Source organism: Struthio camelus, chromosome Z (assembly GCF_040807025.1).
Source record: "Struthio camelus isolate bStrCam1 chromosome Z, bStrCam1.hap1, whole genome shotgun sequence".
NCBI lineage: Eukaryota > Metazoa > Chordata > Aves > Struthioniformes > Struthionidae > Struthio > Struthio camelus.
In genome coordinates, this window is record NC_090982.1 from 11,448,543 (window position 1) to 11,461,608 (window position 13,066).

A 13,066-nucleotide genomic window follows, 5' to 3' on the forward strand; every position below is an offset into this window, starting at 1 on the left:
AGCCGGCCCCCCTCCTCCCACCCCGAGCCCCGCCGCCTATGGGGCAGCATCCCTGCGGCAAGGAGAAATATCCCACAGGGATTTCGCCGGCAGAGCGCAAGCAAGGGGTGGGCGCTCCTTCGGCGCTGGGGACCGCCGCCTCCGCCGGCGCGGAGGGTCTGCGCGGCCCGAGGGGGGGGGGGGCGGGTGAGGCAGGGGGGGTTGGGGGGGTCTGCGCCTGCTGCATCAAAGCGGCGGCCTTCTCACTGCAGCGCAGTAACACGGAAACACAGCGGCGGGCCATCTCCTCCTTCCCTGCACAAGCAGGCGCTTAAGGGGGGGGGGGGGAAGTAAAATTAAGAAAAAAGAGCAAATGCGTGAGGATGAGCAGCAGCCCTCCCGCACCCGCTCCCGCGGGGATGGGGGTTGCAAATCTCCGGTGCCGCCGTGGGCCGCTGGCCGGGAGGGGGCCGGGGGCTGGCGGAGCCCCCCCACGCCCCGACGCCGCGGCCGTGCGGTGCCAGCCCGTGGGGGAGTGGGTCGGGGGTGGGTCGGGCCGGCAGATCAGCGACCCCCCCCCCCTACACCCCCAGCCCCTGAGCAACCTCCCCCTCTCCCTCCTCCGGTCCGCGGCTCCCATCCATAATTAATCACCTCCCCGCAGCCGCCGCGATAAGAGAGGGCGGGCGGGGACCGAGGAGGCGGCGGCGGCCGGGAGGCGGAGGGGGGGGGGGTTGGTGGTGAAAGGGTTGGTGGTGGTGGTGGTGGTGGTGGTGGTGGTGGAGGGGGGTGGGGAGCGTGTGCGCTCGCTGCGCCCGGCTCTCACTGCGGCCGGCGGCTGCCTGCCGTGCGGAGCGGAGAGCGGAGCGGGGAGCGGAGGAGCCGAGAGCCGCCCCGTCGGGGAGCGCCGCGCCCGCATGGCCGCGCCGGGCCGCGCCGCCGCCGCCGCCGCGGGGCCGGGAGAGGGCGCGGGAGGAGGATGAGGCGGGCGGCGGGGCGGCGGCGGCGGCGGCGGCGCGGAGGATGAAGTGGAGCGTGCGGGGAGCCTGCGCCGCGCTCTCCAGCTGCCTCCTGCTCGCCTGCGCCCTCAGCGCCGCCGCCGTGGGCCTCAAGTGCTTCTCGCTGGGCTCGGAGCTCAAGGGCGAGCCCTTCCGCTTGGGGACCGCCGCCGGCGCTTTCTACTCGGGGCTGCTGCTGGCCGCCGGCCTCTCGCTGCTCGCCGCCGCGCTGCTCTGCTGCCGGCCGCCCGACGAGGCGCCCGCGGCGGCGGCGGCGGCGGGCGGCGGCGGCGGCGGCGGCGGCGGCGGCGGCGGCGGCGGCGTTGGGGAGGCGGCGGCGGCGGCCGCGCCGTCGGGGCCGGGGGAGAAGGCGCCGCCCGGGGGGCGGCAGAACTTCCTGCTGCTGGGGGTGCTGGTGTTCATGCTGGGCGTGCTGAGCGCCTTCGCCGGCGCCGTCATCGACGGCGACACCGTGTCGCTGGTGGAGAGGAAGTACTCGCACTACTGCCTGCTGCAACCCGGCGGCTCGGCCCGCCCGCGCAGCGGCCCCGCCGGCCCCGACGGCTCGGTGGCGGCTCTGCGCTGCCAGAAGCTGCGGGACTACCAGCGCGGCTTGGTGCTCTCCACCGTCTTCAACGCGCTGGAGTGCCTCCTGGGGCTGCTCAACCTGCTCCTCGTCAAGAACTACAAGGCGTCGCAGCAGCGCGGGCGGCGGCGGCGGCGGCGGCGGGCGGCCCCGGCGGCGGCCCCGGCGGGCGGGCGGCGGCGGCGGCGGCGGGGCGGCCCCGGCGGGCGGCGGGCGCCGCGGCACAGCCAGGGCTCGCTCTTCTCCGGCGGCGAGCCCGAGCTCGCCCCGGGCGACTGCCCCTTCCAAGCCGTCTCCTACATCAACGTGGGCGTCTTCCACGTCTTCGACGAAGCCGGCGTGGAGGTGCACTGCGGCGGCCACCCCTCCGTCGAGCTGCCGGGTTACTCGCCCATGGACCCCGAGCTCAACGCCTCCTACCCGTATTGCTACCCGCTGCCCAGCGAGCAGCCCCCGGCCTACGAGGAGATCTACCCGGCGGAGCCCTGCACCCGCGGCACCTAGCGCCGGGCCGCCGACGGCACGGCGCACGGCACCCGGGACACCGCACACGGCACACGGCACACGGGACGGGATGCGCCGCCATGGGACGCGCCGCGGGGCTCAGGGACCGGCCCGGGACCCGCCGCCGCCGCCGCCGCCGCCCCGTCCGCCGGCGGCGGCTGCCTTTGCCCGAGGGCCGGTCCTGCCGCCGCCTCCCTCCGCAGCCAAGTGTAGTCCCCCCTCCAGCGATCCATCCGTCTCCAGCTTTAGCAGTCCAGAGTTACCCCATTTATGATAACCAGCCAGTGTAAGGAGATATATTTAAAAAAAAAAAAAAAAGTGTAATGAAGCTTCGTTACCTCTCAAAAGAGCTTAATTTCTATACAACGCAGAGACATTCGTGTCACGTTTACTAGAAGTGTTTTGGGGATCTTTAAACGTTTACACTACTCTTTGGAGAATTGAGTTCTGTTTTAAGATTTAGTGAGTTAAAACCTTCGTTGGTCTTGTAAGATGCACATTGAGAAAAACCTGCACTTTGAAAAAGAAACAGGAAAAAAAATCAACAACGTTTTTGTACACTAACGTGCCTGCTTTTGTTGATAACTTCTTACTGTAAAAGCTTTCAGAAGTCTATAGTGAAAATGTTTGGTAAATTCACTGCAGTTTAGAATTGATGATTAGTTCCTTTACCGAAACAATTGAGATGTTACTAGGATATGGCAGTTAAAAGGAAGTCCAAATGTCATACACATTCCTTTTTGTAAACAGGTTCTGTGTTTTCAATGCAAGGCAGGATTTCTTTTTGCTTTACCCAGGTGAAGGGTTTAATCCTATTTTGTACAACTACATGGTTTACCTTGTAAAGAATTCCATTTTACCTGTTACAATCCATCGATCTGGTAAGCTTGAATATTGAAGTTTTATTTGAAATATATATATTGTAAAACAGCCTTAACTGATGCAGTGGTCACAGTTTTAAAGGAAAAAGCGATAAACCATCTTGGAAGACATCTTCCAAATGTGTTTTCAAAACTGTATTTATACTCCCATTACAAAGCAAGATATTTATTTTTTATTTTTAAAGAGGCCACTTTAATCCCTGAAAAGGGAAAATATAAGGGGATAGTATGTTTTTAACTCTTTCTTAGCTGAGAGGTGTTAAAAAGGATTTCTGCAAAGAGAAAAACTCTGCTAAATCCTCCTTTCAGATTCCGCTGTGGAATGCCAGTATCGGCTAGCATAAGAAAGTGGTAATTAAGAGAAGCAGGCATGGCTTTTTTCTTTTTCTTTTTCTTTTTTTTTAAACATCTTTCGAGAACAGGTGAAGGCTTAATTTCATGTTTCACCAAGAACCAAAAAGCTCCTCTTCAGACTGCATTTGGTTCAGTACCCCCTCCCCCAGTTACTGTATACTGAAATGAAATGTTACGAAATAAGAACCTTTCCGTTAATCCTCTCTTCGGAGCTTGCTGCATAATGCCAGTGTATCAGATGCTGAACGACACAGAGAGAGCGTTAAGGGGGTGCAAAGTTACAGTGTATTTCTGTGGTTGATGGAAAATTATTTTTAAATTTTTCAGCTGCAGAGAGACTGACGTAATTTACAGCCTTAGAATTGGAAGGAGATTTTAGCCTAAAAATACCCAAGTCTCTCTGCACTGTTTTACCTTCCAAATGTTTGGACTTGCACACTTTGTATAATAGAAAATGCAGAATGCCTTAGAAATCTTAAAACTGCAAACTGTTGTCCGTGTAGCTCATAATTAAATCTCTAATCTAGACAAGGAAGTCCAAAGCAGCAGTTGCAAATTTGCCAAGTAGTTCCAAATAGCAGAAATCTAAAGTACAGTTCTTTTTGGCCGGAAGACTTTCTTGTGCAGACGGCCAGATTGAAACGTATGCCGTACCTAGGTCCCATTTTGGTCTTGAAGATTGGCTTTATGCTGGCTCTCTGCAGATGCACCTCTTTAACCCCTTCCTGGAAAGTTTTTGGGAAGTCCTGTAGGCTTTACCTGTGATTAATTAGGCGCAAAGCCAAATCCACAACATAACTGTGTTGTTTATATAGCCAAGATATTTTGCAAAACGAGCAACTAAAGTCAAGGGGCTAAATGCTTGCATAGGCGTCCAACTAGATGAGTTTGTAAGCCAGCGTGGTACCCTGTACTGAATTAATGGGAACTGCTAAGTGCAGGGCGACTTTGAAAATCAGACCAGTTAGGTGCCTAAATACAGATTTAGAAGCCTAATGATAGTTGTCATCTTTTAAAAAATTGGCTATATGCATTGTAGTTCGTGGAAACTGTATCTTAGTTTTACTTAAGAAATTAATTTTTGACTTAAAATGACAGTATTTTACTTAAAATGACTATTTTAGGAATTACGAACTAGACAGTTCTGAAACTCCAGATGTTCCAAAGATCAGTGCTCAGGGAAATAAATGGAAAGTCAAGAAAGCTACCTATTATACTCAATTGTTTAAATGTAAACAATTTTAAACTATGAACTTTTAAGATTGTTAAATTCATAGCACTTTTTTTTGTTGCCTGCGTGTGCGTGTGTTTATGTTTTATTTAAATCTGTCCAGGTTGTTATTCCATTCAAGTATTTATTTGTGGCTCGGTTTTAGTTCCTGAATTTCTGCTTTGCTTCATTTAGACTTTTTTCCCCCCGTAATAGTTTAGTTTAGTGGTGGACAGATTGCCAGAATAAAGTTCAAGTCAGACTCCCACAGAAGCCAGTAGGCGTTATTTCATTGACTTCAGTGGGTCTAGGCACAAATGACATGTAACACCCACAACAAATAATCTTTAAAATGATATTGATCGTCTGGCATGACAGAGAGGATGCACCAGTGGTGTGTATTATTTCTCCTGTGTTGTTTCTATGGACAGCAGTATTAAGGGAGGTCACCTATGGTATCGTTCACATTGAAAAAAAAAAAAAAAAAAGGAAAAAAAAATTGGCAGGTGAATTGACCAAACAAGCCATGTTTTCTTAAAGATGGTATACAAGTGTTTCAGGTATCTGGTGACTAACATTTCTGATAAAACACAAAGCATATTTATTTCTCAGTGAGAAGAAACTTATAAATGCAGAATACAAGATGAAGCTTCACAAGCGTGATTGCAGTATTGTGGAGCCATTTTTAGTAAACCTGAATCATCACTCTATCTTCTGAGCAATAATGTTAGAGTGTATAAACTGTACTGTGCCGAAATTGAAAATAGGCTGGTGTGGGAAGCATCAGAGCGTAGGTTAATTACCTGAGAGGACTCATACTGTCCCTTTATTTTCCATCCCCTGTCACATGATTGTCAAGGCAAATGCAAACCTGATCGATTCATGTCGCTGGAGGATGTTAACTACAATTTTTTTGTCTTTTGGGGTTTTTCTCTCCCCCCCCCCCCCCCCGAAATAGCAAAACCAGGGAGAACGCACAAGAAACATCATACGTGTGCTGTCAAATCCCCATTTGGCTTAGCTGAAGTAATGACAACAGTGTTCGTCTTTTGTGCCATGGCTTGTTGTTTCAGTTTTGCGCACAGCTTGGCTCGTATCTGTTCGTTCAGAGGGAGGCGGCACCGCCGTCGCGGACGCGGGCTGGTAGCTCCCAGCTGCTCCCCACTTTCCAGCCCCTCTCGCAGGTCGTAGGGGCTCGTCAGGCCCCTGTCAGAAAGAGTGGAAAATCAAGTTCACCGTCTCTGATGCAGCGGGATTTGCCTTCACGTGGAGAAAATACATTCCCACCAGCCTATTAGCAATTCACGTGAATTCTTTCCACACTCCAACATCCTTGCTTAAATCCGTTACTTCTACTTTGCATTGTAATTGACAGACAGAATATATGTAACTCTAAAATCAGGAAAAAACGATGTTAGGGGGATATTGTATTAAACTAGTACAGAGTTTATTCTCTATACTCAGATTTTGATTTCACTGTAGGACTTCTTTGGTTCACCAAAAAGCGCTATGGTGGCTGGTATAACTTAGATATATTTCAGACATAATGTTTAACTATCAGAAAAGGTTTCTTAATGTTCATGTGAGGAGGGCAATCTGTTTCTGCTTTTGGACTAGTACATATGAAAACCTTTTCTTCATTTTGCCATTTAATCCAAGATTGATCCTCAACAAAATGTCAATAATTGATATTGTACTTTTAGGATCAATAAAATACGTTTTAAAGCACAGCATATCCTATAAGAAAAGCCTAATGCTCTTCATTTCATATTCCTCATTGTCTTAGAGTGATGCCTAACAGTACAACTGAAACTAAGGATTTAATTACCGCCTCCATTACAAAGTTTGTTTTTCAGGGATTGACAACTTGCGTGAGTGGAGCCATAACATAAAATTCCAGGTATTACCATGAAGTCGAGTCTGTTTCAGTTAAGTTCATTATTTCTTACTTACAGGCATTCCAATATTTTGGAAAAATTCCATTATTAGAAGTCTAGGTCTGTTAATTTTATATGATGGCATTCTTTCAATGCACTAGAGTTACCTCTTTGTAATACAGGCTCATATTTCCAATTAAAATGCCTAAGGATGAGTAAGATTGAATACCTCATCATCACTGTCCACTTTTTAAATTCCTTAATTATCTCTCAATATCTAATTATATGCTAGCACATAGTATATGTTCCTGAATCAGTAATAGCTGATCTAGTAACAGTTTAGCAGGTGCGAGGTGGTTTCCAGGAAGCCCACAGACTAATGCAGCGCAATGGGAAATTCTTCTTAAATACATGTTGCAACAATTCAGTGTATGTTGTGCTACGCCCAAAAGGAGGCACTGCCCAGACAAAGTTACTGAAAGAAGTCTGGGTATTTAAGTTACATGCAGCGGGACTTTTTTATGTCCTTTTTTATGTTCATTTTATTGCAGTATCAGAACTGAAACTCTTCTCCTGCATAGCTTTCTAAGATTGAACTCCACTCCAGACCAGATTTCCCGTGGGAAAGCTGCACACAATTTGGTGCACTCAAAATATGGTTCAAAAACCGGCTACGCTTTGTGCTGGACAGCTGTGCTGTGTTCGTCCCACCCAACGCTCAGACGCCTGGTGAAGTTTGCCTGTAATTTATTGCCAGTGTCATCCTAGATAACCTGAGACTGAAGATCGAGTGATTTAAGAAGCCGTAAGACTCTCTAAATAAGAGTGTATTTTCCTTTACAGAGGAATAAATCCTGATGTCCTCTTTCATTCCTTCTTCGTACCCAGCTGCCATTGACTTCACTGAGTCTGTCCCGAGGTAAGCAGTGAAGATGACATATTGCAGCCTGCTATTCCTTCACTCAACAAGTTTTAGATATCCAGAAGACCTCCACAAGCTTAATGGAAGAAAATGTTTCTGGTGAAAGCACAAACAAAATGGCCCTGACTCATCACCAGATCACAGAACATTCGATGTCCTGAGTGAAACTATCCAGCAGATGTAATCTAGTAGAAACACAACCTAGTAAGAGTACCTAGTGTTTTGCTCCTGAGTTTTTGCTCCTGCTGTGACCTGGCTTGGTTTTGTCTAGTAGAGACCCTTGGAAATCTGTTTCGCGGTCACTGGGAATGAATCATTTGTCTCAGCACAGGATGCAGGGATTAAACACCTGCTAAATACCACAAGCATCCTCACCAGTTGGCCTCCTCTGTGGCCATTGTTAGCAAGGGATAAAGTGAGGTGTGGGAGGAGAGAAAGCTTGTCGTGATCCTCTTAATGGGTATGGAAGACTAAATGTTCCAAAGCGTTCATTTGTTTTATATTAAGAAACTGGAATAGGAGACAGAAGAATACATATGATATCTAAAAAGATTTTTTTTCCCCCAGGGATGTATTTTCGGAAATCTAAGACTTGTGTTTAGAGAAGGTTCCTTCAGAATTTGCTTTTTCTCCCAGGTTCTACATTTTAAATGAAAGCTCAGCTCACTAAAACGCTCAGAGAAATCTCTAGGCATTTAAATTATTAAATTTCAGTAATTCCTGTTGAGGTCATGAAAGGCACATGATGGGGATGAGGCCTTATGCAGACATCCAGACTGTGGCATTTCCTCAAAAATGAGGGAGGAAGCAGCACAAAGCAGCGCTATGGCAAGGAAAGCTCCAGGTCACAAAACCTGGTCACAGGCAACCGGACACTCATGGATTCTGCACAAGCTGTGCACAGTCTTGAGGTGTGTATAATTCACGATTATAATGAATGACCTCCCAAAGAAGTCCAAAAGGGATTGTCAATGGCAGATATGAGTAGAGGCCTGTCTTCCCAGCTCTAAACCAAACAGCTGCTAGAAACATGGAAAAGTCCTGCCAGAAGGTGTTCATGCTTGCACTGGAAAGGAGAGAACCAGGACAGTCAAGAGGATGAGGCCAGCCTCTTCTCCGTGGTGCCCAGCAACAGGACAAGAGGCAACGGGCAGAAACTGAACCACAGGACGTTCCATCTGAACCATCTAAATCTAAACCACTAAGAAATTTCCCCCTTGTTGCAGTTTGGGATATCTGGCTCTTCCTGAATGACCCAGAAGCCACCAGCATATGCAGATTATTTAAACTAGAATCCTGGGAAAATGGAAGAAACTGAAATGCAAGGGTTGAAAAGTACTAAATCTTTCCATAATGTTTTGATATATAATCAACATTAATTCCAGGAGCAGTACATCCTGATATTTTTAGGAATATACTGAGGTTTTGAGTGGGGAAAAAACCCTCTTTATGTGACATTGAGCAGTCAAAATCATTATTAACCAAAAAAATTACAAACACTAAAATAAGAGTGGTGAAGTTAGAGAATGGTATATGATACTTTCTTCTGGTTTTTCCCTTTCTCAGAATCAGAAGAAAAGAGCTCAGACATAGGTCTTTGTATACCCGTTTCTTCAACAGACAGCCAAAAAAGGACCCAAACCAGAAAAGGAATGGCTTCCTACGGTCAAGGCTAAAATCTCTGAACTCAGTAGAAACGATTTGACAAGGAATTCATGAGTTTCAGATATGGTATATGGCAACCAATATACTTACATTCATTCTATATCAAAAAGAAGCTAATGGAAATGTAACTTAAAACCGTTGCTAAGAAATATTATTCATCATGCTGAAAGGAACAGGATGGTGCTTCTGTCAACACAGGAGTGGACTGCTGTGCTGAACAGCATTTGGCTAGCATAGAGCTTTCCTCTTGAAAAAAATCCCTGAAGAGTTACCAGAAAATATGGAAGGATACCATCTTCATCCAGACGTACGAGGACCATTGTTCGGTGCACTGGGCTTCGTGTTTCCATCCACAGCGGACCGTGCGCTGCCTTGTCTTGCCACTGGGACCAAACAGTGTCTCTCGTGGCACCTCTAAGCCAGCACCCGCTGTAAGTGTGCAATGATCCTGTGAACCCCCTCAGACACGTCCAGTGAAACACTGTCCTGCTCGGCAGAACGAACGAGGCTTGTAGCTGTCTTGATGCCAAAGCACCAGACTTGTTACAGCAGTCGTTGGTGCAGAGGCTGCACTGTGTCACTTTTGCAAAAGCAAAATATCCAAGCCAAGTGTAATGGGGAGGGCAGGATCATCCTTATCGTCCCCTGAACAAATTGAAAGTGATCAGATGGCAGACCTACAAGAGCTGGGTGCTCTCTTGGGCTCATTTTTCAGCCCCTGCTCCCCATAGTAACTTCTGTAAAGGTTTTCTGTAGACGCAGACTGCAGATGGCGAAGTGCGTGCTCTCTGCTGCCTCCAGGCTTAGGGGGAGAAGCTGGCGCTGGCGTATTAAATTATCAATCAGGTCCGTTGGTGAGGCAATAAATAGAAATAAGCAACGAGACAGGGAAAACCTTTGCAAGTGTCCTATGGCTGGCACATTGCAAGACCCATGTGACACTCTGTGCTGTGCTTCACTGAAGGATATGGCAGTTTTTATCTATCTACTTCAGGTCTGCAAGACCTAGAGCTCCAAGAGCGAGCATATCCATTGAAAGATTTTCTGGATGGATTTACCTCAAAAGTCAAAAAGCAACCTTGGCCCTGTTTCAGTAAATGCATCTCTGCATCGAAGCATGAAAAGAGAAAAGCATAAACAGGGTGGAACTGCTCATTCATTCATAGTTCATTACTTTTTCATTAAGGGTAGCAAAAAGACAAATATATTAGTGCTAACATCTCAGATCCAGAGAGCTGCTTCATTAGAGGAGATTATAAAGCTGACTGGTGAGGAAACGGCAGAAGATATTTACACCAGAAGAAAATGGATGTTTCACAGCCCTGCTGTCAATCCTGCTCAAAATGTGCAACACAGGCTAACAATAGCAGGAATTTCAGCTTGCCTTACACCTGCAGCTAGAACTGCTTCAGACTTCCAGATTACTATTCAAAGACTATTTTGTATAAGATTAGATGAGACTTGCAGTCTGGTACCTACGGTGTTCAGTTGCCCGTTAGGATTTTTTTAACCTTCTATGTGCACGGCCAAAATGTTTTGTGCTGATTATGGACGGATGGCCCTTTTAATTAGCCGGGTCATTGTCACTGGCGTGGGGAGATAACCTGGTCTGTTTGGCCCCACAGCGGAGCAGGAGAAGGCACCCACTTAAACATCATATCTCAGTGAAAGTTGACACGTCCAGCAGGAGGGAGCCATGCCTTGCTGAAGGACCCTCATGTTTTTGTCACGCCAGGGTGTCAGGTGCTACAAGGAAGGCCTTTCTCCTCCGCATGAGTTGTTGGGCTCACAAGGCTGCCCAGGAGGGAGACTAAAGCCCCAGCGGCCTTGACTTACAAAGCTACATAGCTCTGGGCACAGAGAGAGGGCTCACTTGCTGATCTGTGTTCCCCAGACCCTGCAGCCCCTCGGCCGACACACACTCATCAGAGGAGGGGAGTGAGCAATGAACATTTCACCAGTTCAAGCAACTGCTGATGGACCAACCAAGGAGTAGGGATGGGGTTACAACTCACAGATGCAACCTGGTCCCCATCCACCCAGGGCACATACCTGGAGAACTTGGATAGATAAGGACTTTGCAGGGAGAATTTTTAATATTGCCTATTAAAAAAAAAAAAGAAGAAAGAAAGAAGACAAATACCCTCTTGACACTGGAGATGGCAAGCTAATTCCCACAAAACAAGCTCATCTTATTACATGGCAAAATGGAAACCCACAAGAAATTCCCAAGAAAAGGTAGTTCAAGTGGAGAAATCCAACTGAACCCCACAAAAACCGAGCAGAAACTGATCTCTGAATATTTCCCACATCTTCTTTCTTTTGGAACAGTCAAGTCAATTTGTTCTTTACATTTTCAGCTCCAGCTCTCAGGCAAGAGAGAAGCTGGTAGGAGGCAGACACTGATAAAGGCTTTACTGGCAAAGTATCAGGTAAAGGGAAACCGTTTTTACATTTCTGCTCTGAAAAGAGAGGACAATATATTCCAGCCTGGAAGCTTAGATGGCAGAAGCAGCAGTGATTAATTGCTCTAATTAGGGCTCGAAATTGGAAAGAGCGAGTTTCCTGAGCTATTGCGTGCTAAATTTCCTCATTTCTATGAATAACTGTATTGCTCAGAGAAGGGCATCAAAGTGCATCTCCAGAACAAACATTTACCACTCTAACTTAGAAATACAACAAGGACCTCAACACCAATAACTATGCAAAGGCAAAGAGACAACAGGCTATTTCAGCACCTGGGAGGCAGCATAGCAGCCTGGTTCAGCTGCTTCCTGAGGGGGCTCTATAAATCTTTGCATGAACAACTGTGCTGAGAATGGGTAAGCGTTTTGCTGGTGTACTACACCAGCACTTCTCGGTTTCTGTGAGCCACCACTTTCAGCTGGCCACATCAGGACTAAGAGGACACACACTGAAACATCTCAGCCGTGAGGTTGTTACCTTGGTCCATGTGTTTTCTGCACTGAGGACTCGTTCTCCTCTTCCCTGTTCATCTGCCTTTCAATCAACAGTAACTTTTGTGATTCCTGTGGAGAAATAGCAAGTCCTGATTCTGACCTCTCTGATTGGACAAGATATAATTGGAAATAAATCCCTTGCAGTCAATGGAACTACACCAAAATCTGTCTCTTCACCAGAAGGAGAGCAGAGCCTGTAAGTTGCTGACAGTCAGCTTTGCCAGATGCCTTACAGGAAATTCTGAACATATTTCTAGAAAGAAAGGTGGAAGATGCTTAGCAAAAAAAAAAAATTTACTTGGAATACATTCTACTCAATCCAGGAGTCAGCCAACTTTAGCAACACTCTCATACGCAGAGAAAGCCTTTGCTTCAGCTGAGTCAAGCTGCCTCTTATTGACAATCAAAGGTACTGGCACAGAGCATCTAAGCTGGATTGTGGCCATCTACTAGCAGCTAGAAGCACACAAATAATAAAGGTTCATCACTGCATGCTGTTTGATATAGGGAGGAGGGTGAGATGCATATGTCCCTTCTATCTGATATTTGTTTGAAATGCTCACTTGCCTAACTAATCAAAAGCACGAAAAGAGGCCACCATGAGAAGAGGCGCTTAGCATAGGTGCACGCCAGGAATACTTCCTATTCAATATGTGCAAGACTCCTTCCATCACCCATGAGTGTCACTGGAGTCTCTGCAGTGTTACATCTCCAGCGACTGAGTATCAGGGTTGCACAGGGTTGCAGGAAACATTCCTCCCGGTGAAGCAAAGTAGAGTGGGAATACGCAGAACAAGCTCCACTGCTGATTGTGCCCTCTCATTTGTATGCTCCGCACCCTTCCAGTAATGAATCATCAGCCCAAGCTTTTTTCAGCTCATAATGGCTGCGAACGCTGCAATAGCCCACTAAACTGGGGAGAAACTGATTCATCCCCAAATGACTGAGCACAAGAGGACACAGGAGGCCCACGGAGATGGCAAAATTTCCCTGCTTTTGAGCCTGCTGATGTGGAAAGTGTCATTCTACACAGATACCCATAGCAGAGTTGAATACGTAAAGGAGAAAGTCTCACACCAGCAGCTCAGTCTCTGCATTGCCATGTGCATCAGCGGTACCGCAGTTTTATT

The 13,066-nt window shown here is 47.6% G+C and overlaps 1 protein-coding gene across 1 annotated transcript; it reads left to right on the forward strand.

Annotated features, from left to right (window-relative positions):
- The first annotated feature begins 1,000 nt into the window (after nucleotides 1-1,000).
- On the forward strand, nucleotides 1,001-5,458 carry TMEM271 (transmembrane protein 271). The gene has a single exon (XM_068928535.1). The coding sequence runs from the start codon at nucleotides 1,003-1,005 to the stop codon at nucleotides 2,065-2,067; it is 1,065 nt and encodes a 354-aa protein (XP_068784636.1). The 5' UTR covers nucleotides 1,001-1,002; the 3' UTR covers nucleotides 2,068-5,458.
- Nucleotides 5,459-13,066: the final 7,608 nt, after the last annotated feature.

Excerpts from the sequence above, each read along its gene's own strand:
- TMEM271 (XM_068928535.1), top strand. The coding sequence starts at position 1,003 with ATGAAGTGGAGCGTGCGGGGAGCCTGCGCCGCGCTCTCCAGCTGCCTC.